The sequence below is a fragment of the Schistocerca nitens genome, unplaced genomic scaffold (assembly GCF_023898315.1).
Source record: "Schistocerca nitens isolate TAMUIC-IGC-003100 unplaced genomic scaffold, iqSchNite1.1 HiC_scaffold_412, whole genome shotgun sequence".
Lineage (NCBI taxonomy): Eukaryota > Metazoa > Arthropoda > Insecta > Orthoptera > Acrididae > Schistocerca > Schistocerca nitens.
The window spans coordinates 446444-473133 of NW_026045945.1; the positions used below are offsets into that span (position 1 = coordinate 446444).

Below are 26690 nucleotides of genomic sequence, written 5' to 3' on the forward strand. Positions count from 1 at the left end.
GAGCGATGAGGTGTCCATTTCGTCAGTCGCGTCCACCAGGGTCTGGGGGATCATCAAGTTGCCACCGGTGCCTTCATCTTGGCCTTCGAGGGTGACACATTACCTGAGAAGGTCAAGGTGATGGTGTACCGTTGTGATGTCAAGCCATATATCCCTCCCCCGATGCGGTGCTTCAAGTGTTGGAAGTTCGGCCATATGTCTTCATGGTGTGCTTCCAGTCTCGTATGTCGCGATTGTGGTCGACCATCCCATCCTGATACTCCCTGTGCCCCGCCTACCATCTGTGTCAACTGCGGAGAGCACCATCCAGCTTGCTCGCCGGACTGTCCGATTCTGCAGAAGGAGAGGAAAATAATGGAAATAAAGACCCTGGACCGACTCACGTACAGCAAGGCTAAGCGGAAATATGATCGGCTTCATCCAGTGTGTATGACATCTTCTTATGCCGCAACTGTCACTCCTGCTACAGTTCCATCAGTTCCAGTCAGCTCTCAGAGTCGAAGGACCACACCTGCCCCCTTGACAGTGGTGGTGGGGGGGGGGGCACTAAACTCCCTGTTGCTCCTGCATCATCTACTTCAGGAGCAATGCCCCACCAACCATCCGGGACATCAGCTCCGCCTTCCGATGTGGAGAAGCGTCAGACTTCTTTGGCTCCTCTCGCCAGGAAGGGGTCCCTTGGGGACCTCCCTTCGCAAGTTCCGACCAGTGCACAAGCGGACACCCGCAAGTGACTCAAACAACACCCGTACCCTGGTCATAGGGTCTCACGGTCTTCGTCCGTCCCTGAGACTGATCCCGTGAAGCCCTCCCAGTCTGAACCACCGAAGGCACAGGAAGATAAGCCAAAAAGAAGAAGGTACCCAAGAATCCCGACATTGTGGTGGCACCCGTCCCACCGCTTCCTACAAGCTCAGTGTTTGAGGACGAGGTCGAGATTCTGGCGTCTGCTGAAGACCTGGATCTCGCCGGTCCCTCAGACACCATGGATGTCACACGCACGGGTACTGAATCGGTGGCAGCGAGTGAACAAGCGGCGTAATCTGCCTTCCCAGTCCCGTCACGCCTTTCCCAGCCATGGACTATATCTTCATCCAGTAGAACTGCAGCGGTTTCTTCCACCATCTAGCTGAGCTCCGCCAACTTATCAGCCTTCACCCTTTCTTCTGCATTGCTCTTCAGGAAACATGGTTTCCAGCAATGCGAACCCCTGCCCTTTGTGGCTATCGGGGTTACTATAAGAACTGAGCAGCTTATGAAAGGGTGTCTGGTGGCGTCTGCCTCTATGTCCTTCACTCTCTACACAGCGAGTCTGTCCCTCTACAAACAGCTTTAGAGGCTGTCGCTGTTAGGGTGTGGACGCCACAGGCTATTACCGTCTGCAGTCTTTACCTTCCACCGGATGGTGAAGTCACGCAGCATGTCCTGGCTGTGCTGATAGCCATATTGCCGCCACCTATCTTGTTTCTGGACGACTTCAACGCCCATAACCCTCTGTGGGGTAGGTCAGTGGCAACAGGTAGAGGTGCCACCATTGAGCATTTCTTGGCGCAGCTCGATCTTGCGATTTTAAATGATGTTGCCTTCACACACTTCAGTGTGGCGCATGGCACATACTCCGCCATCGACCTTTCGATCTGCAGCCGTAGCCTCTTACGGTCTGTCCAATCGAGTGTGCATGACGACCTGTGTGGTAGTGACCACTTTCCGATCTTCCTATCACTGCCACAGCGTCACTCTTCTGGGCGCCAAAGCAGATGTGCTATGACTAGGGCTAACTGGGACTTGTTCTCCTCCATTGCCGCTGTAGAGCCTCTCTAATGTCGATACTGATGTGGTGGTTCCCTGTCACCACCAGCATCGTTACTGCCGCCGAATCTGACATTCCCCGTTCTTCTGGGTCCCCTCGGCGGAGGACTGTGCCTTGGTGGTCGCCTGAGATCACTGAAGCGATTAAAGATCGCCTGCGGGCGCTTCAGAATCACAAGCGACATCCCCCCATAGAACAGCTCGTCGCCTTCAAACGGCTGCGTGCCTGGTCCCGCCGCCTTACCCGCCAACGCAAGCAGAGGTGCTGGGAGCGGTATGTATGCACCATTGGCCTCCATGTCTCTCCATCGCAGGTCTGGGCCAAGATAAGACGCCTCTATGGCTTTCGGAACCCTGTCAGCGTCCCTGGGCTCTCACTGAATGGAGCGGTTTGTAGTGACTCCGACTTAATTGCCAACAACATGGCAGAGCATTTTGCTCTAAATTCCGCTTCTGCGAATCACCCACTGGCCTTCCGCTCCGTTAAAGTGTGGATGGAACGTGGGGGCCTTTCTTTTCGCAGCCACCACCCAGAATCTTACAATGCTCCATTCGGTGAGTGGGAATTTCACAGTGCCCTTGCCACTTGCCCTAATACCGCTCCCGGGCCATATCGCATCCACTGTCAGATGCTGAAACACCTTACAGTGGACTGCAAGCGACGCCTCCTCGACCTTTACAACCGCGTCTGGGTCAAGGGTGAGTTTCTGTCGCAGTGGCGGGAAAGCATTGTCATCCCCGTTTTGAAACCGGGCAAGAACCCTTTGGAGGCGGACATCTACCGCCCCATTAGCCTCTCCAACGTTCTTTGCAAGTTGCTTGAACGGGTGGTGAACCAGCGCTTGAATTGGGTACTGGAGTCTCAGGGCCTTTGGCTCCGTCTCAGGCTGGGTTCCGTAAAGGCCGCTCCGTCGCCGACAATCTGGTGAGCCTGGAGTCTGCCATCCGTACTGCCTTTGCACACCGTCACCACCTGGTCGCTGTGTTTTTCGACATGTGGAAGGCGTACGGTACGACATAGCGTCAGCACATCCTTTCTATGCTTCATGGATGGGGTCTTCGGGGCCCTCTGCCGATTTTTATCCGAAATTTTCTGTCGTATCGTGCAAGTCGCGGCCTCCCATAGTTCCTCCCGGGTTCGGGAAAACGGGGTGCCACAGGGTTATGTTTTAAGTGTCTGCCTGTTTTTAATAGCCATTAACGGGCACGCTGCGACGGTGGGAACTTCTGTCTCGGCGTCCTTGTATGCTGACGACTTCCGCCTTTACTATTCCTCTATTGGCAATGCAGCTGCTGAACGTCAGCTGCAGGGCGCTATACGCAAGGCGCACTCTTAGGCTGTAGCGCACACACATCTGCCTTTTTTCTTACTTCAAACAAACTTCTCTAATTTTTGTGATCAAATGGCGTAATTTGCATAGCCTGTCCAGTTTTGCTTCCTTTTTCGACGTCATCAAACACAGTTTTCAAACTGGTCCTAATTACGAAGAATCTGTTCATACCAGTGTTATCACTTACCACAGGTATTCTCCGTCTGTTACCTCAATACATACGGATAATAAGATAGTGTAAGCAGCTGACGACCAGGCATACACCAATAAACATTTTCAGTTTTTGAATCTGAACCCGAAGGCATTCCGTTTATTTTAGCGTACGTTTGACAGGTTCTCTCGGCTATTACTTCGAATATGTTATCGGACAGGTAGTGTTTAAAATAATCAATGTGTTTGTAGTTATTGGGTGTTGCACGCAGTATTCATTGGAAAATTGTTACTGAAGCTGGGTTCAAAGATCTTCATCAGTAGCTCTTCAGTGCAGTCGGAGGAGGAACGTATAATTCAAAATTAATTCAATTTATTTGAATACAAGTTGGCTTCTAATTGCTTCATACATGAGCACTTAAACCAGGAAGGGGAAAACCTTTGCGCACACGTCGGGACAGGGAAGTATTGTTTATTCCTCTTCTGCAGATTCGTTACAACAGATTCCTCCTCTGATTCTTCACTGTCAGGGTAACACACACGTCAGTGATCGGAGGGACATTTCATAATTTTGTGGAAAGTCTCTCCCACTTCAAACGCCGTAGCACTTCAAATTCGCGCTGTGTTGCTCATCCTGAGCTTGGACTGTTCACTATTCACTGTTTGTTCTGCTCCTTTTTGTTTTTTTTTTTTTTAGGTCAGAGCACCTTCTGGTTTTAATAATTGTTCTGGGTTTTGTTTTTGGCGAGCTGTTAACTGGGGCCATCTACCAACTAAATTGTGAGGGTTCCGGAAAGTTGTTTCCCTTGTTAGCAGTTACTAAAGGGTAAGGTCGTAGTGAATTCGTGCACATACGGTTCCCCGTAGACGACCCTTAGTAATTCCCCTACAGCTCTACATGATTTTTGTACCCCCTCCAATGTGCGTCCATTACAGTAAACTAGGAAACTCCAGTACTTACATATTGGAGCCTGAAGGCGTAGTTCACACAGAGGCAGTAATATTGCGATAAACAATGCGTACGCAACCCGCATCGGCGGAACACACAAACTAATTGAAGCGACGTAATTGGTTCACAATAGAACGTCGCGATACAACACCGATCTGTATGTCTACCAGATCATTCGGCGCAACATAAGCATGTGGTTGCTTCATACAACTTCCGTCATGCCCTGGAGGGAAATTTGGAGTCATCAGATTCATCTAGAAAAAACTGTAACGTATAATAGGCTAAGCTAAATCCACCTGTGTAGTTAGTTTCGCAGAAGAGGTTTTAATTTTCGCGGTAAAAAATGAGAACTACCGATTTCGGATGCACTCACGTTTCCCACTAAAGTATCTCATTTGGAGGAAACTATGCTGCCAAAAAAATGTCAACTTTTACAGTTCACATTGAATATGTTATGTGTTAGTTACTGCTCTAGCTACTGTGATTGTTCTAACTACAGCGTTGTACATACATTCCAGATTTTGCCAGCTAAATGCAGTCCACGTGTACGTCTTCAAAGATGGCGATGTGCTACTGCTGCCACATGGATGCACAGACGGCACAAGTTTCCTAAGTGTGACCGTTATAGATGCGGATCCATAGTTTAGAAACTCTTATGACCTCATCACATACGCAGTAATTATTACGTAGTTGACAAGCATTATCTGCTATATTTCTAACAGAGGATGAGGGAGTTATGTTTATAGATCTTAATGTCTCTCCTACTCTGGATATTATCTTGTCGACGTCTTCCTTCACGACCGACAATCATGCGATGGATAGACCCTCTACCGACTCCACGTCTTTATCCATCTTCGCCGAAACGCTGACAGGGAGAGAACCTCTGAAACGAAGTCCTGCGTTGATAATAGCCTTTGCCTTCGCTCTGCGTCCCTTTGCATCTTGTTAGATGGTATGTACTTCGAGATCTTAATGAGCGTTGCCATAATCGCTTCTTCGTATACGACGCTCCAAAAACATTGTGTACTTGAGGAACTGCCTGCCAATAGTACTACATATACTTTCCTTTTTTTACAATGGACCGTCTGGTGGTTTGTTGCAGTAGGACATGTTTTTCTATTATGTCCCTCCTTGTTGCAGTGGGCAAAAACTGAAATCTTATTTGGATAACACATGGATACATCTGAGTAATCCTCAGACATGGTGTATTTTGGAACTGCTACATGATGTTAAATAAATATGGTACTGTAGCCACTATATATTTCGGCAGCATGGGGAACTGTATGCCGTTCTGCTGAACCTAACTTCAATCATAACTCTGGTTGTATTACACAGTTTTGTTTACTTGCTCTGTTCACTATTTTGACTATAAATGCACTCAGTGAGGTCCTCTGCTTCCTGAAGATCATGTAGCAGCTCGAAAATGCACAATGTACGAGGGTTACTCACTGGTAGCTATATGTACACATAAGAATTCAGTTTTTACCCACTGCAGCGAGGAGTGACATCATAGAATGTCACACCGTATATTGTCATTAAAATTCGTTTTCTGGGACGTTCACAAACAAAGCTTCCCTTAAGTTAACAAGCGAATTTCTCCTTTATTCTGGTCCTGTTCAAGAACTTCTCAATGTCTTGTTGTTCTTCATCTTCTACAAAGTGTAAATTTTTGCAGTACAAATTGCGTTGATTCATGTATTGTCAATTTTTGGGTTAATACTCTTTTCAGAATTATCATTGATATTTGTTTTAATCATTGCATTTACTTGGTTTCGTAAATAGTATGTTTATACTTCGTTGTATATTTGATTTAATTTGGTCTTGTGGTGTTGGTTTCGGTGCCGGTATAGCAGCAGCTGCAACATATGACGTTGGTGCTGGCCCAGTGCTCAGCATTTGAGAGGATTTGAATTCCCGCCGCATCTGGTAGCGCTGTAACGCTGTGCTGTTCACATTTGTGGCGAGCCAAGGCGGTCGTTTTTCCTGGAGCGGTAGAAGGACCGAGAGAAAGCCCACCAGTCTCTCTTGTCCTGCTGACTGGTGTGAAAGCGGCTGTTAGTCGAAATCGCTTTCCACGTTACCGAGCCGCGTAGTTTACGATTAAGCGTTGACGTCGTCCGTGGCATATGTATACGTCGTGCTGATTGATTTCCCACGTGCTGTTAGATGTAGGAGAGTGCACTTGGGGATTCAGTACAACCAGGCATGTGTATGAAGGGGTCCGAAGGTGGTTTCGGCGAGCTGTGACTTGTATAGATGAGGTATGTTTCAGAGGTGGAGTCCACGTAAAGGCTGTTAATGCGTACTCGTGTAGGTTTTCCTGGAGCACAGTATAATCACGTCTTCGGAAGTTTGTTTGATGGTGTGATTTCCACAACTGCACGAGTTTGGTCGCATGCCAGTCGATGTGCGCGTGAGTGCATGCTCCGGAGCACAGTGAAATCATGTTTTGGGAAATCGGGTTCTTCAGATGGAGTCATTTCCACAGTTACGTTACTTGAGTTTCGGTGATTTATTGTCTGACTAAAGAATCAAAGTTGCGTTTCTCCGTTGGTCGCATTTGTCTGTTAGCTCGTACTCTACGCTGTTGACCACGTATCGTAGGCATTCGCATCGGAACTGTATTCTATTCCTCGATCACGGTCGCTGTCAGTACTCAGCAGGCTGCCGATCAGTGAAGAGGTATCCTGCACAATGTACAACCGCGTCACGATAGTATTGGTCGTCTTGATTTCAGAAACTTGCGACGTTGTGTTGACTCAGAACTGTTGGCAAGTGTGCTCCGGTCTGTCATCTGGGCAAGGTCCAATGCGAGTAGTAAGAGTGAGGTATGTGACATTGTTTGGATTCTGTTTTACGTATCTTGGATTGCTGCTTGAAGTTGTCTTATCAAATTTCACTTGTGCTGAGAAATCTTAAGAGCTGTTGAGCTCCAGTGGATGGAAAAATCCGTTGTTCAGATGCAAGTCTTTTATTCCTATACTTCAGTTCTTGGTGGAATTCTTGTCTGTTGTGTTGATTGGTGTGCAAGACATGAATTAATGTGTACTGTATAATCACCGTGTTCGTCTCAATGTATCTTAAGTAATACCCGCTTTCGTGCAAAACGTTTCAGTGGCGAGCAGCGTTAGTAAGAAAACTGCCTACTTGCGACTGAATCTGTACCGTAAGAAATACTTAAGCTGAAATCATCTAGGGAAGAGTGGGGCTGATCGCTACAAGTAATGAAGATACCAGTACAGTAGGCTAATGGTACCTGTGGACAGGCGGGAGAGTCCCAGGTGGGCTAAATGAAAACAAGCCATAAACGGCTAGTACGGGTCTGCTTACCAGTATTTTATTGAGTTACGAACTGTAAAATGCGCTATGGAATAAGTACTAGTTGCGTCATCTTGGAGCAAAGCTTTTGGTACTGGGTGGTGATATCAGAAATTTAATTAATGCAGTCATAATGAAAAGGCTGCGTGTGAACTAAACCTTGTTGTCGTTTACCTGTATTCATTTATCCTTGTCGGGTGTTGACATCGTTACTTTCCTGTATTATGGGGATACTTCATATTTAAATTTAGCCACCTGTCACAGTTAAAACCATGCTGTAGTTCCACAGTTAGTAAGGCCACGTTACTTGGATGTTTCTACGTAAACTGCGTCTGTCCTTTGGTTGCTTTCCACCACTGCAGTGGCGTCGTCGCCCGCGATCAGAAAGCTGGAAGTAGAGATCCCCAAGACATGGGCGGACCTACCTTGCTGTTCAGGTTTAAAATGAAAGTATGCAGCGCAACCGTCTACCAGTCACTAAAGCCCCTCTCTCCATTCCCCAGCTACTTCATATGGTGCAGTACTGCTTGCTGCTGTCTAAGCCTTTCGTTTTTGTCTTACGTGGGCAATAACTAATTTGTTTTAAGTACTCTGGCCAGCCATGGATTGTTTCCATGTCCTACACAGCTCTTAGGACGTCATACAATTTTTTTTCGAGTCATCACGTTGTTACTCTTGACTGGAGTATTATGTATGGAAAGTGCTGCTTGACGTTGCCCTTGTACGATGTGCAGAATACCTCTTCACTAATCGACACCCTGCTGAGTACCCACAGTTGGGGCTGCCGCCTGCCAACATTCTCTCTTCACCATCTTCTAATGGGTGAGTTGCAAGTTTTTTGTATTCTAGCTTCCAGTTGCTTCGCATTTGTGCAGCGCCTTACTATTCCAGAAGGCAGTTGTTCAGCGGGAGTTCATTATTTGGCTTTATGCAGTAGATCTGGCTACACTAAGAAAACTGTTGTTCCAAGTTTCTAATGAAATTTTTACTTATTAGGGCTCTCCTCATTAACGGCTGTATTCTATACAGCTTAAAAAGCTTGAGTACTCATCCTTTAACAATTACGTAATTAGTCTTACAACACCATGTTAGCTATATGCCTGTCTAGGAATAATTCTGCGATTCATGTCCCTCCGTTGTATGGGGAACGCGATCTGTGGAGCGGAGAAACCTGACAGCTGACGTAAAACAGCTGACTTAATTTACTACTTGACTACCTAAAATTGCACTGCAGCAGGATAGGACAGAGGAGTCGTTCTTACTATGGTGCGTTAATTTCAGCAAGTAACAGTTCGTAATTTGCAAATAATGGATCTGAGAATATATATAGTATAGCCTACTCTCTGCTACCTCAAACTCAGTTTTTGCTTGTTCACCTGGAAAGCTGAAAAACAAAATATTGCGGACAGAGCATCGTCAAGAAATCATGGAGCTACCAAATGACCTGTACCTCTGATGAAAGTTTCTGGTTGTTCAACACTGAAACGAGCAACAGCAACATCTGTCTCCCATCTGAACGCTTATTCCTCCTCAGTGTAAGAGCTCCATATTGTTGCCGTCAGGTAGCACAACAGCTTCTCAATTATGTACAGGACGTGACTCTCCAGAGAACGAGGGTAGAGAAAATGTCTCCTTCGTAGCCAGGACACATTCTGCTGGCGGTTCTTTCACCTTACCTTTAATCACTACCTTTGTTTCCTTACTTGGAATCTTCGGCTAGACTCTTAACTTCTAAAAGACTTAACATCGTAGTACAGACGACGAAACGTGTATTGCGTACTGACAGGAAAAGTTTCGTTAAAACTATTTTGGTTTAAATTGTCATTTATGTAATTCTTTTTGATCTGCTACTCACTGTCATTAACTGATTAACGAATGGTCACAAGAATCCGTCTACAATTTAGTTCTTCTTAGAGGATTACTGTTTTATACTGCGAACTGTTACTCCCATTTTGTATATAAGCATCCGTTGGCACAGCTGTAGCAACAAATACAGCAGTAAAAAGGAATTTACAATCGTCACTATTTCTAGCACAGTGTTCTTCTGCAGCCTGACGTTCGTATCAAATTTTAGCGTCAGATTGATGGGTAACGGATAGCAGATCAACAGCTCTGCCTAGGGCTAGGAAGAGTTGTCATCTTCATTCGTTTTACTGGTGTTCACAACAGGACCTACCATCGTCGCATCAGCAATCACAAAAGAAGCGAAAGCAGATGGGTTAACCATGGTTTTCGACAATGCCCGGTTTTCAGTCATTCGACCTCCGAAGTTTGGTCAGAAATCCGTGGCAACTGTGGAGTGGAGCCATGAATAATACACCAACTGTTTGCACGCTTGTCTGCAGTGCTAACACCGTTCCACTACATACTACTGCCTCACTTGCACAGCACCAGTGGATCCATGCTGGGTCCAAAACACAGAGATGACTGGATCACAGCAACACTACTACCATTGTATTGAAACAAAGATTTGGAGTGGTGCTGCTGGGTTCAGGGTTGTGTGCAGATTTGTAAACCCATTAATTTACACGAGAATCGAATACCACCCAGAAGGTATGTGCCCCATGTGTGAGCTTCCTGCACGCACTTCCAATTGGTTTAGTTTTTCAGTGTCTTTACCTGCTGTTGACTGTCGCTGTCGATGCCCATCGACTATTCACATCACCGGCCTTCAGCCCTCTCAAGGTAACCAATGCGGGCAGCTGGATCACTGGCGTCATTGCGATGCCCCAGCAGTGAGTTTTTGTGGTATGTGTTTCACTTCTTGACAGTGGGTCCAGGGGTTAGAATAGAGCCCCAGTATTACTGCCTGGTAGAAGAGGCGACTAAAAGGAGTCTCCAACGATTTGGCCTTTGCATTGGTCCCCTCACGGGTATGACCTCAATTTTTCCCAAATTTCCATTGCTAGTGTGTGAAATTTGGGGAAGCACGCCTTACGTGATGTTTTTTCTTTGTCCATCATGCACCAAGATCCTGCATGCTACTTACTGTCGTGTGGCGGGCTTTGCACACAATGTCTTCTGGGTTGCCTCCTCCTTGTCTCCTGTTCCGTCTCATCCTTCATGCCCATGACAATTCCCGACCATTTCGACACCAAAAATCCAGCACAGTAGCCAGTCTGTCGTGGTGGGATCGTCATGTACCCTCTGATAGCCCCCTGACAACACAGGGATCGCACTACTGATGCCTGAGCTGAGACCTCCCCATGTATGCCAAGGAGTAGGTGCCCAACTTTTTGGGGCACCAGGACTCCTGGCAATGGCCAACCCGCCAGGTGGCCCTTGCTGAGGCTCAGTGGCGCTTGTGGAGAGAGCCCCTGGTCGGAGTGCGTGGCATCAGGGCAGATGGCCCGCAATGAATCGGGTGAAATCTAATCAAGCTTGTGGTTGCTCAGCCCCATCAGTCTCCAAGCATGTCTCGAGAGTCGTATTTGCCTTGGTACCTAGTTTTGCAACAGGACTGATAGAGAGACCTTTCAGGCAACGAAGCCCAGTTTCTCGTAGACCTACTTGAAGATAGCTTTTGATGAAGTGGCGGTGTTGTCAAAGATGCGTAGCAGGGCGCTTTTGATCCAGGCAGCCTCCCCAACCCAGTTGCGTGAGTTACTCGCCTGTGACAACCTGGGTAATGTCCCTGTCTGGTTTAGTCCTAATGAAAGCTTTAACATTTTCCAGGGTCTTACGTTCCATCGTGACCACCTCTTGCAGTCGGATGAGGAGCTACGCGCCAACTTATTGCGACAGGGTGTCCACTTCATAAGGCGCTTCATAGGCGACCCAAAGACCACAGATTTGCTACAGGTGCCTTCATCTTGGCTTTTGAGGGTGACTCGTTACCTGAAAAGGTGAAGGTGATGGTCTACCATTGCGACGTGAAACCTTCCATCCCTCCTCCTATGCGGTGCTTAAAGCGCGTGAGGAGAACCACAAGAAGAAACTGCTGAGTAGGAAGGCCGAGGCTCAGGTTGCCTCTGTGCCACCTGTTACTACCAGCTCTGCGTCTGAGAATGATTTGTAGATTTCGGCGTCTCACGACAACCTCGATCTCGCCTCTGCCTCAGACGCAGTGGTTCTCGATTCTGGCTCTCCTTCAGTGGCGGTAAATGACCCAATGGCGTAATCTACTTAATCGGTCCCTTACGCCTTTTTTGGCTGCGGAAAATGTCATCCCCCAGTGGAATTTCCACCACCTTGCTGAACTCCGACTACTTGTTAGCTTTCACCATTTCATCTGCATTTCTCTCCAGGAAACCCGGTTTTCGGCGATTCGAACCCCCTGCCATCCATGGCTGTCAGGGTTATTATAACGATCGGGCACCCTATGAGAGGGTATCTTGTGGAACGTGGATCTACGTCCTTAATTCTCTTTACAGTGAATGTGTACCTCTTCAAACACCTTTAGAGGCTTTCGCTGTTACGGTGTGGACGCCTCAGGCTGTTACTGGCTGCAGTCTCTTTAACCAGACGATGTCCTGCGGCATGTATTGGCTGCACTGATACACCAGCTGCAGCCACCTTCTGTTATTGGGAGACTTCAACACCCATAACACTCTGTGTGGTGGATCAGTGGCAATAGGCTGAGCTGCATTGTTGAGCAAGTTTGGCAGAGCTCGAACTTCCTCTTTTAAATAATGGTGCCTCCTCACATTTCAGTGTGGCGCATGGCATGTACTCAGCCATTGACCATTTGGTCTGCAATCCTGGCCTTCTACCATCTACCTAATGGAGTGTGTGGAGTGTGCGTATACTTGTGTGGTAGTGACTACTTCAAAATCTTTTTGTCACTGCCCCAGCGTCAATCCCCTGGGCGCCTCCCTGGATAGGCTCTGAATAAGGCTAATTGGCACTCGTTCACCTCCATTGTCATTATTTAGCCTCTTTCTCATGACGCCATTGATGTGGTGGTTCACACGATCATCACCGGCATTGTTTCTGCAGCAGAATCTGCAATTTCCTGTTCCTCTGGGTCCCCTCGGCGGAGGACTGTACCTTGGTGGCCTCCTGAGATCGCTGTGGTGATTAAAGATCACAGGCGGGCACTCCAGCGCCACAAGTGGCATCCCTCATTGGAACACCTCATCGCCTTCAAACGGCTGCGTGCGCGAGCCCACAGCATCATTCACCAACACAAGCAGGTGTACTGGGAACGGTATGTCTCCACCATTGCCCTCCGTACCTCTCCATCGCAGGTTTCGGCCAAGATTAGGCGAATCTATGGCTATCGGACCCCCGTCAGCGTCCCTGTGCATTCAGTGCTTGGAGCAGTGTGTACTGACTCCGACACAATTGCAAACCACTTAGCGGAGCATTTTGCTCAGAGTTATGCTTGCGCAAATTACCCACTGGCATTCTGCTCCCTGAAAGAGCGGTTATAATATCGGCGGCTTTAAATTCACTCGTGCCATCCTGAATCGTACCACGTGCCCTAGCTGCTTGCCCTGATACGGCATTCGGGCCAGATTGCAACCATTGTCAGATGCTTAAACACCTCTCGGTTTACTGCCAGCGACGCCTCTTAGCCATTCCCAACTGTATCTGGGTTGAGGGAGAGTTCCTGTCGCAATGGCAGGAAAGCATCGTAATCCCCGTTTTTAAACCTGGCAATAACCCACTAGAGGTGGACAGCTATCGACCCATTAGCCTCACCAACGTTCTCTGCAAGTTGCTCGAACGCATGGTGAGCCGGCGGTTGAATTGGGCACTGGAGTCTTGGGGCCTTCTGGCTCCGTCTCAGGGTGGGTTCAGTAAGGGTCGCTCTGCCGCCGATAATCTGTTGAGCCTGGAGTCTGCCACGTGTACGGCCTTTGTCAGCCGTCACCACTTGGTCAGTCTTTTTTGACATGCGGAAGGCATTCGATACGACATTGCGACATCACGTCGTCACCAAGCATCATGGGTGGGATATCCGCGCCCCACTTCCTATTCTCATTCAAAGTTTTCTGTCGCTACATTCCTTCCGTGTGCAATCTGATCCATCTCCAGGAGAATGGGGTCTGGCAAGGATCTTTCCTGAGTGTGTGCCTCTAAAGTTCCTATCAATGAATTATATTGTTCGCTGGCGACTTCTGCATGCTCTACAGCTCCGCTGGCATTGCAGTTGATGAACGGCTGCTGCAGGGCGCTATCTGCAAGGCGCAGTCTTGGGCCATAGTGCACGGCTTAAATTTCAGGCCGCCAAAACCTGCGTTACGCATTTCAGCCCGCATCGCACTGTTCACCTTGTGCCACTCCCCCTGCTGGTCCGGGGTAAGAATAAGCCTGAGGTATTCCTGCCTGTCGTAAGAGGCGACTAAAAGGAGTCCCTCCCCCTCAAGGGGGTAGTTAGCGCCTGCGTCCGGAGACGGACGGTTCCACGACCTCTATTTGCGGTCATTTTGCTTTTTCACTTCTCGTTTCTTCCTTCCTTTGGTTGGTTCCTTTCTTTGCTCTTCTCCACCTCACTGTCTTCCTTACTCTTTCCCCTGCATAATCTCCTTGCCTTCTCATTGCCTTCTTCTCATTGCCTTCTTCTCATTGCCTTCTTCTCATTGCCTTCTTCTCATTGCCTTCTTCTCATTGCCTTCTTCTCATTGCCTTCTTCTCCTTGCCTTCTTCTCCTTGCCTTCTTCTCCTTGCCTTCTTCTCCTTGCCTTCTTCTCCTTGCCTTCTTCTCCTTGCCTTCTTCTCCTTGCCTTCTTCTCCTTGCCTTCTTCTCCTTGCCTTCTTCTCCTTGCCTTCTTCTCATTGCCTTCTTCTCATTGCCTTCTTCTCATTGCCTTCTTCTCATTGCCTTCTTCTCATTGCCTTCTCCTTCTTGCCTTCTCCTTCTTGCCTTCTCCTTCTTGCCTTCTCCTTCTTGCCTTCTCCTTCTTGCCTTCTCCTTCTTGCCTTCTCCTTCTTGCCTTCTCCTTCTTGCCTTCTCCTTCTTGCCTTCTCCTTCTTGCCTTCTCCTTCTTGCCTTCTCCTTCTTGCCTTCTCCTTCTTGCCTTCTCCTTCTTGCCTTCTCCTTCTTGCCTTCTCCTTCTTGCCTTCTCCTTCTTGCCTTCTCCTTCTTGCCTTCTCCTTCTTGCCTTCTCCTTCTTGCCTTCTCCTTCTTGCCTTCTCCTTCTTGCCTTCTCCTTCTTGCCTTCTCCTTCTTGCCTTCTCCTTCTTGCCTTCTCCTTCTTGCCTTCTCCTTCTTGCCTTCTCCTTCTTGCCTTCTCCTTCTTGCCTTCTCCTTCTTGCCTTCTCCTTCTTGCCTTCTCCTTCTTGCCTTCTCCTTCTTGCCTTCTCCTTCTTGCCTTCTCCTTCTTGCCTTCTCCTTCTTGCCTTCTCCTTCTTGCCTTCTCCTTCTTGCCTTCTCCTTCTTGCCTTCTCCTTCTTGCCTTCTCCTTCTTGCCTTCTCCTTCTTGCCTTCTCCTTCTTGCCTTCTCCTTCTTGCCTTCTCCTTCTTGCCTTCTCCTTCTTGCCTTCTCCTTCTTGCCTTCTCCTTCTTGCCTTCTCCTTCTTGCCTTCTCCTTCTTGCCTTCTCCTTCTTGCCTTCTCCTTCTTGCCTTCTCCTTCTTGCCTTCTCCTTCTTGCCTTCTCCTTCTTGCCTTCTCCTTCTTGCCTTCTCCTTCTTGCCTTCTCCTTCTTGCCTTCTCCTTCTTGCCTTCTCCTTCTTGCCTTCTCCTTCTTGCCTTCTCCTTCTTGCCTTCTCCTTCTTGCCTTCTCCTTCTTGCCTTCTCCTTCTTGCCTTCTCCTTCTTGCCTTCTCCTTCTTGCCTTCTCCTTCTTGCCTTCTCCTTCTTGCCTTCTCCTTCTTGCCTTCTCCTCCTTGCCTTCTCCTCCTTGCCTTCTCCTCCTTGCCTTCTCCTCCTTGCCTTCTCCTCCTTGCCTTCTCCTCCTTGCCTTCTCCTCCTTGCCTTCTCCTCCTTGCCTTCTCCTCCTTGCCTTCTCCTCCTTGCCTTCTCCTCCTTGCCCTCTCCTCCTTGCCTTCTCCTCCTTGCCCTCTCCTCCTTGCCCTCTCCTCCTGTCTCCGCGTTTGAGACACTGTCCTCGCTCTCCCCCCCTCTCTCACTCCTTTTTCCTCTTCTTCCTTCCTCCCTGTGCGCGCCTGAAGGCCGACCCACGCGTTCGCACGCGTAGCCGGTGACGGGGTAACGCGTACTTCCCCACCCTGGGTAGACAGGTAAGGCACGCGCGTACCCCCTGGTAAAGGCCAGGCCCGGGGAGGGGTGATTGCCTGAGCTGATACCTTCTGACCATGCCGATTGGTCCCTCCATCTGTTTCTTGGGAGGTGTGACCTGAGGTGTAAACATTCACCTAAGGCGGGAGTGCCCTCTGAGAGGGTCCCCACAAGGAAGGAGCGCGCCATCGGAGACGCTGGCAATCATGGGGGATTCCTCCGCAATGGATTTCACTCCATCTCTCTCGAATTCTGCCCAAAAACGGAAACGTGACCAGCTACCAGTGACAAAAGTACTACCGCCTGCCCCACAGTTCCTAGTCGTTCCTCGATCTGAGGACGGAAAGGATTTTCCCTCTGTCAACCCTTTCGTTATCCAGAAGGGCGTCGATGCCATAGCCGGATCTGTCAAATATTGTACCAGGTTGCGTAACGGTACCTTATTACTCGAAACTGAGAGCGCCTTTCAGGCACAAAAACTGCTTCGGGCCACACTCCTGTACGCGTTCCCTGTCCGGGTGGAGGCTCACCGAACTTTGAATTCGTCTCGTGGTGTGGTCTATACTAGATCCCTCGACGGTTTGACTGACGAGGAGATTCAATCTTTCCTCGCTGAGCAGGGCGTGACGGCTGTCCATAGGGTCATGAAAAAGGTCAACAATGACCTTGTACCGACCCGGACACTTTTTTTGACCTTCGATAGTGTTCAGCTGCCATCGCGCATCAAAGCGGGCTACGAGGTTATTTCTGTTCGCCCCTATGTCCCGACACCTACGCGCTGCTACCAGTGTCAGCGTTTCAATCACACTCGCCAATCTTGTTCCAATGCGGCTAAATGTGTCACTTGTGGCAGGGATGCCCATGAGGGTGACTGTCCACCTCCGTCTCCTCGTTGTGTGAACTGTCAGGGTGACCATGCCGCATCCTCCCGCGACTGTCCTGTCTATAAGGAAGAACGCTGTATCCAAGAAATTCGGGTCAAAGAGAAAGTGTCCACCTCGGCTGCTCGCAAGCTATTGGCTAGTAGGAAGCCCACGCTGCTCCCAGCGGGGAAATACAGTACTGTCCTCGCCTCTCCTCGGACTACCATGGAGGTGGCAACCCAGACACGCGATCTGACCTTCAGCACCACGGTCGTCCGTTCGGCCAGTGCTAAGATCGCGCGGTCGACGTCTCCTCTTCGTCCCATCACCCCACAGACACCAGCCCCTTCATCAGCTTCTGCTAAGACGAAGACCCAGAAGTCAGATGCACAGGCCTTCAAGAAGGAACCGTCCCGTGCAGACTTCCTACGTACCTCGACCTCCCAGCCTTCCACCGGTACTTCCACCAAACGACCTTCCAAGAAGGCTAATAGGAAGCACAGTTCTCCTTCTCCGCCACGGCGCATTTCTTCTCCTGCGCCACCCAGCGGTTGCCGCCCCAGGCCGTCATCCCTTTCGCCTGGCCGCACCGCTGGTAGCCGAACATCTGGCCGTTCACCGGCGGAGGAAGCTCCCCCTCCCGGCCATCTTCCCAAGAAGGCCGATGAACCTATAGAACCAATGGACGATGAGTGTCCGCCTACTGATAGCGGCGGCAGTGCTCGCTCGAAGCCAGGCCCTCAGCGGCCTTCGAGGTGACCCCTTCTTTCGTCTTCCTTTTTTCTTACGATGGCACTTATTCACTGTAATATTCGCAGCATTCGCTCCAACCGAGAGGACTTGAAGTTGCTGCTTCGCTTGCACCGTCCGCTCGTCGTAGCCCTCCAGGAAACGAAGCTACGCCCATGCGATCAAATTGCCTTGGCACACTACACCTCTGTGCGTTTTGACCTACCCCCTGTGGTAGGTATCCCAGCTCATGGAGGGGTTATGTTGCTGGTCCGGGATGATATTTACTACGATCCCATCACGTTGCTCACCGGCCTGCAGGCAGTTGCCATCCGCATTACTCTCCCCACTTTTACATTTTCCATTTGTACCGTTTACACTCCATCGTCGTCTGCCGTTACCAGGGCAGACATGATGCAACTTATTGCTCAGCTACCTGCACCATTTTTGTTAACTGGAGACTTCAATGCCCACCATCCCCTTTGGGGCTCTCCAGCATCCTGTCCGAGGGGCTCCCTGTTAGCAGACCTTTTCAACCAGCTCAATCTCGTCTGCCTCAATACTGGCGCCCCTACTTTTCTTTCGGATACATCTCACACCTATTCCCATTTAGATCTCTCTATATGTACTCCCCAACTTGCACGCCGGTTCGAGTGGTATGCTCTCTCTGATACATATTCGAGCGACCACTTCCCGTGTGTTATCCATCTCCTGCAGCATACCCCCTCTCCGTGCTCATCTAGTTGGAACATCTCCAAAGCAGACTGGGGGCTCTTCTCTTCAAGGGCGACCTTTCAGGATCAAACATTCCCAAGCTGCGATAGTCAGGTCGCACACCTCACGGAAGTCATTCTCACTGCTGCTGAATATTCCATCCCTCACCCTACTTCTTCTCCACGTCGCGTACCGGTCCCCTGGTGGACCGCAGCATGTAGAGACGCTCTACGTGCTCGTCGACGTGCTTTACGCGCCTTTAAACGCCACCCTACAGTGGCGAATTGTGTCAATTATAAACGATTACGTGCACAGTGTCGTCGTATTATTAAAGACAGCAAGAAAGCCAGCTGGGCTGCTTTCACAAGCACCTTCAACAGTTTTACTCTTTCTTCTGTTGTCTGGGGTAGCCTGCGCCGGCTATCTGGCACTAAGGTCCACTCACCAGTTTCTGGCTTGACGGTCGCGAATGACGTCCTTGTGGCCCCTGAGGCTGTCTCCAATGCCTTCGGCCGCTTTTTCGCAGAGGTTTCGAGCTCCGTTCATTACCACCCTGCCTTCCTCCCCCGCAAACAGGCAGAGGAGGCTAGGCCACCTAACTTCCGCTCCTCGAATCGTGAAAGTTATAATGCCCCATTCACCATGCGGGAACTCGAAACCGCACTTGGCCGATCACGGTCCTCCGCTCCAGGGCCTGATTCTATTCATATTCAGATGCTGAAGAACCTTTCTCCTGCGGGTAAAGGTTTTCTTCTTCGTACTTACAATCGCATCTGGATTGAGGGACATGTTCCCGCATGCTGGCGCGAGTCTATTGTTGTCCCGATTCCTAAGCCGGGGAAGGACAAGCACTTGCCCTCCAGTTATCGACCCATCTCGCTTACCAGCTGTGTCTGTAAAGTGATGGAGCGAATGGTTAACTCTCGATTGGTTTGGCTGCTCGAGTCTCGACGCCTACTTACCAATGTACAATGTGGATTTCGTAGGCGCCGGTCTGCTGTTGACCATCTGGTTACCTTGTCGACCTTCATTATGAATAACTTCTTGCGGAAGCGCCCGACCGCGGCTGTGTTCTTTGATTTGGAGAAGGCTTACGACACCTGTTGGAGGGCGGGCATTCTCCGCACCACGCATACATGGGGTCTTCGCGGTCGCCTCCCTCTTTTTATTTGTTCCTTTTTAATGGATCGACAGTTCAGGGTACGTGTGGGTTCTGTCCTGTCAGACACCTTTCGCCAGGAGAATGGGGTACCACAGGGCTCAGTTTTGAGCGTCGCTCTCTTCGCCATAGCGATCAATCCAATAATGGATTGCCTCCCAGCTGATGTATCAGGCTCCCTTTTCGTGGACGATTTTACCATCTATTGCAGCGCGCAGCGTACGTGTTTCCTGGAGCGCTGTCTTCAGCGTTCTCTTGACCGTCTTTACTCGTGGAGTGTCGCCAATGGCTTCCGTTTTTCTGTCGAGAAGACGGTCTGTATTAACTTCTGGCGCTACAAAGAATTTCTCCCACCGTCTTTACGACTTGGTCCCGTTGCTCTCCCATTCGTGGAGACAACAAAATTTTTAGGTTTTACATTTGACAGGAAACTTAGTTGGTCTCCACATGTGTCTTATTTGGCTGCCCGTTGTACCCGTTCTCTCAATGTCCTCCGTGTTCTCAGTGGTATGTCGTGGGGAGCGGATCGAACCGTCCTCCTTCGCCTATATCGGTCGATCGTCCGCTCCAAGCTGGATTATGGGAGCTTCGTATACTCCTCTGCACGGCCATCCATCTTACGCCGCCTGAACTCCATACAACATCGGGGTTTACGACTTGCGATCGGAGCGTTTTATACTAGTCCCGTCGAGAGTCTTCATGCTGACGCTGGTGAGTTGCCACTCACCTACCGTCGCGATATACTGCTTTGTCGGTATGCCTGTCGGCTACTGGCAATGCCTGACCACCCTTCTTATCGTTCCTTTTTTGATGACTCTCTCGACAGTCAATACGGGTTGTATGTCTCCGCCCTGCTACCCCCTGGAGTTCGCTTTCGTCGCCTCCTTCAACACCTTCATTTTTCACTCCCTGCCACCTTTCGAGTGGGCGAGAGCCACACGCCACCTTGGCTCCAGGCTCAGGTTCGCGTCCACCTTGACCTCTGCTCGCTCCCGAAGGAGGTTACCCCCGATTCAGTCTACCACTCCCGTTTTGTCGAACTTCGTTCGAAGTTCATTAATACGACCTTCATTTATACAGATGGCTCTAAGACCAATGACGGGGTCGGGTGTTCTTTTATTGTCGGGGCACAAAGTTTCCAATATCGGCTCCATGGCCATTGTTCGGTCTTCACAGCTGAGCTCTTTGCCCTCTACCAGGCTGTCCTTTACATCTGCCGCCACCGACATTCTGCATATGTCATCTGCTCCGATTCCCTGAGCGCTATCCAGAGCCTCGGTGATCCGTACCCGGTTCACCCTTTCGTGCACCGGATCCAACGCTCTCTTCAGCAGCTGGTGGACGTCGGTTCTCCGGTTAGCTTTATGTGGATTCCTGGCCATGTCGGTATCCCTGGGAACGAAGCTGCAGATGCCGCGGCCAAGGCTGCGGTCCTCCAACCTCGGACAGCTTCTTGTGGTGTCCCTTCGTCAGATTGTAGCAGGGTAATTTGTCGGCGCATTGTCTCGCTGTGGCATGCCGATTGGGCTGCACTTTCAGACAACAAGCTTCGGGCCTTGAAAGCTCTACCTGTGGCTTGGACGTCCTCCTCACGCCCTTCTCGGCGGGAGGAGGTAGTTTTGGCCCGGTTGCGAATTGGCCACTGCCGGTTCAGCCATCGCCATCTGCTGACGGCTGCGCCGGCGCCGTTCTGCCCATGTGGGCAATTGCTGACGGTCCGCCACATTTTAACGTCGTGTCCGAATTTTAACACCCTACGTCTCGATATTGGCCTGCCATGTACTGTAGAAGCCATTTTAGCGGATGACCCACGAGCAGCTGCTCGCGTTCTTCATTTTATCAATTTGACAACCCTCTCAAAGGACATTTGATTATGCTGTTTTCTTTTTTAATCCTATGCCTGTCAGTATGTCTTTCATCGTGTTCTCCGTTTTGTTGCTGTTTTAAACTTGTGACTCGCGGTGCATTCCTAAAGTAGTCTGGGCGCTAATGACCGTTGACGTTGTGCGCCCTAAAACCACAAAAAAAAAATTATGGCACGCACGTTCGTCGACACTTCCCCATAATAAATTGTGGGACGTGAAAGCTCTTCCTTCTGCTTGGACCTCTTCCTCCCGAACGAGTCGTCGGGAGGAGGTAATTTTAACTAGACTCCGGATAGGGCACTGTCTTTTTAGCCATCGACACTTTTAAGCGGCGATCCTCCCCCACTCTGTTCCCACTGCTCTAAGCTGTGGACGGTAAGACACCTTTTAATTGAGTGCCCCTATTTTACTCCGTTACGCGCCCGTCTACAGCTGTCGCCTGATATATCGTCGATTTTAGCAGATGACACGCGCTCAGCCGACCGCGTTCTCCAGTTTATTAGTGCCAGTGAAATGACGTCAGTCACTTGAAGCTTTTTTGGGGACAACCAACCCCTTTCTGTAGTGGATTTTTAAGCCTTCCTTCTGCTTTTAGTTTCTCCAATTTTATGAGTTTCGTTCCCATTGCTGCTGGTTTCCATTTTCGGTTTTTTACTGTTTCCTAAGTCACGGACCGGGCGCTAATGACCATAGCAGTTTTGCGCCCTAAAACCAAAACCAAAAAAGAGGGCACAACAAACCACAACACGAAGACATCTAAAAACACGCCACACTCACAAACCAAACTCCGCGCCGTCATGACGAAACACACAACACCCTTACGTCACGGGTCAAAGCCGACGCGTGAGATCGGAAGCTTCTGTCGACCCAAGTCTGTCGCAAGTACATTGGGATTCGCAAGAACACACCATCTCACCTGCTGACACATCTGCCATTTTTCTTACTCCAAACTAACTTCTCTAATTTTTGTGATCAATTGGCGTAATTGCCATAGCCCGTCTATTTTTGCTTCCTTTTTCGACATAATCAAACACAGATTTCAAACTGGTCCTAATTACGAAGAATCTGTTCATCATAGTTGTGTTATCACTTACCACAGGTATTCTCCGTCTGTTATCTCAACACATACGGATAATAGGATAGTGTAAGCAGCTCACCACCAGGCATACACCAATAAACATTTTCAGTTGTTAAATATGAACCCAAAGGCATTCCGTTAATTTTAGCGTACGTTTGACAGGTTCTCTCGGCTATTAGTTCGAATATGTCATCGTGTAGGTAGTGTTTAAAATAATCAACGTATTTGTAGTTGCCAGTGGGTGTTGCAGGCATTATTGACTGGGAAATTGTTATTGAAGCTGGGTTGAAAGATCTTCGTCAGTACCTCCTAAATGCAGTCGAAGGAGGAACATACAATTTAAAATGAATTCAATTGATTTGAATACAAGTTGGCTCCTAATCTGTTAATACATGAGTACTTCCAACAGGAAGAGGAAAACATTTGCGCATACGTCGGGACAGTGAAAGTATTGTTTATTCCTGTTCTACAAATTCGTTAAAACACATTCCTCCTCTGATTCTTCACTGTCAGGGTAACACACTCGTCAATGATCGGAGGGACAGTTCATAACTTCAAACGCCGTAGCTCTTCAGATTCGCGCTATGTTGCTCATCCTGAGCTTGGACTATTCACTGTTTCTGTTCTGCCTCTTTTTTTTTTGTTTTTTTTTTGTCAGAGCACCTTCTGGTTATTGTGGTGTCACCGCTAGACACCACACTTGCTAGGTGGTAACTTAAATCGGCCGCGGTCCTGTAGTACATGTTGGACCCGCGTGTCGCCACTGTGTAATCGCAATCCTAGCGCCACCACATGGCAGGTCACAATACACGGACTAGACCTCGCCCCAGTTGTACGGACGACATAGCTTGCGACCAGACCTACCAAGTCTTCCTCTCATTTGCCGAGAGACTGATAGAATAGCCTTCAGCTTATTCCATAGCTACTACCTAGCAAGGCGCCATTTGTATCAGTGCTTATAGCTTACTACTATTCAAGAGATGTATTCCAACAAGAGAATAAAGTTAAGTATATTATTCCAGCTACGTACTTTTCTTCTTATTCATTAATAAGTCTCATGTTCCAGTACTTCACGCCCGTCTGCGTTAGTTTAGCGTGCACTTTCAGCCACTTCGATCTACAAGGTGTTGGCCCAGCTGCCGACACATCAGTTATCATGCTTGTTTTGCGTTTTGTTTTTGGCGAGCTGTTGACTGGGCCATCTGCCAACTAAATTGTGAGGGTTCCGGAAAGTAGTTTCACTTGTTAGCAGTTACTGAAGGGTAAGGTTGTAGAGAATTAGTGCATATAGGGTTCCCCGTAGACAACACTTAGTAATTCCGCTACAGCTCTACTCGATTTTGTACCCCCCTCCATTGTGCGTCCATTACAGTAAACTAGGAAACTCCAGTACTTACTTATTGGGGCCTGAAGGAGTGGTTCACACAGTCAGTGCGCACGCGCGTTCACAAACATAATGGAAGCGACATAATTGGTTCACAATAGAACGTCGCGATACAACACCGATCGGTATGTCTGCCAGATCATTCGACGCAACGTAAGCATCCGTTTGCTTCATACAACTTCCGCCATACCCTGGAGGGAAATTTCAAGTCATCCGATTTGCCTCGAAAATACTGTAACGTATAAGAAGCTAAGCTACATCCACCTGTGTAGATAGTTTAGCAGAAGAGCTTACAATTTTCGCATAAAAAATAACCACTATTTTCGGATTCACTCACGTTTCCCACTAAAGTATTTCATTTTGAGGAGACTATGCTGCAAAAAATATAAAAAATAATTCCACCTTTTACAGTTCACATTGCCTGGTTATCTGTTACTTACTGCTCTAGCTACAGTAATGGTTCGAACTACAGCGCTGTACATACATTCCACATTTTGCAATGGAGAACGTTGCTACCAGCCACTTCACTTTTGCTGCATTTTGCAGCGTTTATTGCTATTTAAAACATGTAGCTAGCATACCTAAATAGTTTTTAAACGCTGGACCGGAAACTGTAGCTCTTACCAGTCTCGAATAAATACGTGATACATTTTGGCATTAGACCGCGATTAGATATGACACTCCACACCGTGCGGGTGTCAACACGTCCAACGTGTTTCGTAAAATTATTGGGAGACGTTCCCTGTATGTTAACTGGGTGACTGGCTTACGTGTCTTTTGTAAATGGTATCCTGGTCACATTTTCCTATACCATTATTGTAGCTCGTCTGTCGTTTTACTTAAAATTTTGTCCCAAGTATAGCTTCCTTCTCCTACGGCGTTTGTGGATCAGCACGAGTGGAGAGCGAGAGCGTGATAGCCATTTTGTATGTTTACTCTTCACTGTGTGATAACATTATTAACCATTTTCGCCACATCTGGCTGCCTTCCTATTTGTAAGGGACTTCACAACCTTGCCACAGAGAATATGTAAACTACCCAAACTGACACTCACATTCTCATCTCTCCGTTCACAACTCTTCTTTATTGTTCTCTCATTACCGTATTTTCTTTCCGATTTGGAAGTGCTGATTCCGTTCTCCACCATGAAGAGAATCAAAATCTTTGCACTAAATGGGGTACGTGTGTATCGCGTACAGAAGAGAATACTATTTTGCTTCAGATTATCATTTAAGGGACATAAAGTGTTTCAGGAAGTACCCATAACGATCCGTCAAGAACATTATTTGGTCTTGCAGGGCTTTGATCTTACTCTGTGAGTTAGTAAGTCCTTTTAGAGACGGGGCATCTATTGGCACAGTCACTGCAACTAGTGCAACAGTAATAAACGCATTTAAAATCGTCACTGTTGGTAGTACAGTGTTCCTCTGGAACCTCGCCTTTGTACAAAAGAGAAGGATAGGTGGCTAACGAATGATCTTTCCTTCTCGTCAAAGGCGTGACACCTCAGGAGGCTCCGTTCCACTAGTGTGCACACCAGGACGTTGAATCGTGGCGTCAGAAATCGCACAAGAAGCGAAGGCAGGAACGTGGCATCCATGGTTTTCACAAACTGTTTCCTTTTTTGTCATTTGTGCCACAGATCCAGGTCACAACTCCGTGGCAACAGTGCAGTGGGGTCCTATTTCACGTCCACCTGTTGACAGGTCTGTCTACATTGCCATCGCTGATGCACTAATCATTGCTGCCTCAATTGCAGCACCTGTGGAAACGTGCTGGAGCCCGTCACCCAGAGGTGCGCAGGTCGCTACCACTATCTTGCTTACCCACTGCTACCAACATAGCTGAACTAAATTTGGAGTGGTGTTGCGGGGTTGAGAGATAATTACACAAAAGGAATCGAAAACGTTAATCAAATAACACACAGAAGGGATCTTCTCAGTCGTAGCTTGACCAGTTGGGTCCACATTGCAGAATGAATGTCTTTAGTGCATTTACTTTAAATATGTCTCTTAATACTCGAGAAACGGTTACTAACTCCCGTCTAGAAAAGTCCCGAGTCATTCGCAAATACAGTATAAGGTACCACATACACAAATGACGGCCTCATACCCTATTAAATATTAATAACATAAGGGAAGGGTACCAAAATATGGAATGACAAGAACTGACGTTCATCAAACAATGAAAGGGCGTCATAAAATAACGAAGTAATCAGCTGGCCGACGGGGAAACACAGTCCTCCAACAAGACTTGTGCCCACTGAAAAACGGCGATTGAAACGCTGTAAGATATGTTATGCTCACTGCTTATGGTGAACTAATCAGTTCAAAAAAAATTTCAGTCCGGATATACGCAGAAATAACCTTCATAGCTACTCAGCAAAAGAATGAAAACGGTGCCCTGCGACACCCAGTAGGTTCTTATGCACAGCCTTGCAAAACACAGAAACTGAAGTAGATACATACCAACTCAAACCAGATTGTTATTAAGCCAGATGATGGGACCAACGCGGAGACCACTTGACACCCCTCCAATCATTGCAGGCTATGGATACAGTCACGTGGCTGCAGCGGCCCAAGTCTTAACAGTGTGGCAACAAATTTACTCGGGCGACCCCTGCAGTAAAACCCAAATCGGCAGCGGGAGTATTGAAGTAAGTGCTGGTCGCGAGTGACTCGATGGTACTGTCGGTACGCCCCACCTACATACCGCCCTTCCGGCCAGGTGTGAGCGCAGCGCAGCGCATCCCCAATCGAAGGGCTTGGGTCGAGACAAATGCATCCTAAATGAGCGCCTTGTCCGACCATCAATGATGACAAAGGTGACCAGCGACACGCATCTGTAATACCTCTTTCTTCAAGATTTACTCAACTATAGATCATTCAGGATATGGAATAACGCTACGTTGTAACCTTGGAAACAAACATCAATTTCCTTAGGGAGAGCTTTCGTATCCTTCAGTCTTCTCTCTCTCCTCTCTCCCTCTCTCCCTCTCTCCCTCTCTCCCTCTCCCTCTCTCCCTCTCTCCCTCTCTCCCTCTCTCCCTCTCTCCCTCTCTCCCTCTCTCCCTCTCTCCCTCTCTCCCTCTCTCCCTCTCTCCCTCTCTCCCTCTCTCCCTCTCTCCCTCTCTCCCTCTCTCCCTCTCTCCCTCTCTCCCTCTCTCCCTCTCTCCCTCTCTCCCTCTCTCCCTCTCTCCCTCTCTCCTCTCTTCTC

General features: G+C 48.7%; 2 protein-coding genes across 2 annotated transcripts in view; both read right to left on the bottom strand.

Moving 5' to 3' along the window:
- The window catches only part of LOC126231820 (axoneme-associated protein mst101(2)-like), a 52484-nt gene extending 38203 nt beyond the window's left edge, over positions 1-14281 (bottom strand). Inside the window, exon 1 of the mRNA XM_049942418.1 lies at positions 14103-14281. Within this exon, the coding sequence (XP_049798375.1) occupies positions 14103-14281 (179 nt within the window). The remainder of the gene's footprint in view (positions 1-14102) is intronic.
- A 24-nt stretch (positions 14282-14305) lies between these two features.
- Positions 14306-15525, bottom strand: LOC126231821 (uncharacterized; the record flags this gene model as incomplete). Its single annotated transcript, XM_049942419.1, has 1 exon — positions 14306-15525. A coding segment is annotated over one exon (1220 nt), but the record flags the coding sequence as incomplete, so codon positions are not given.
- Between the last annotated feature and the right edge of the window lie 11165 nt (positions 15526-26690).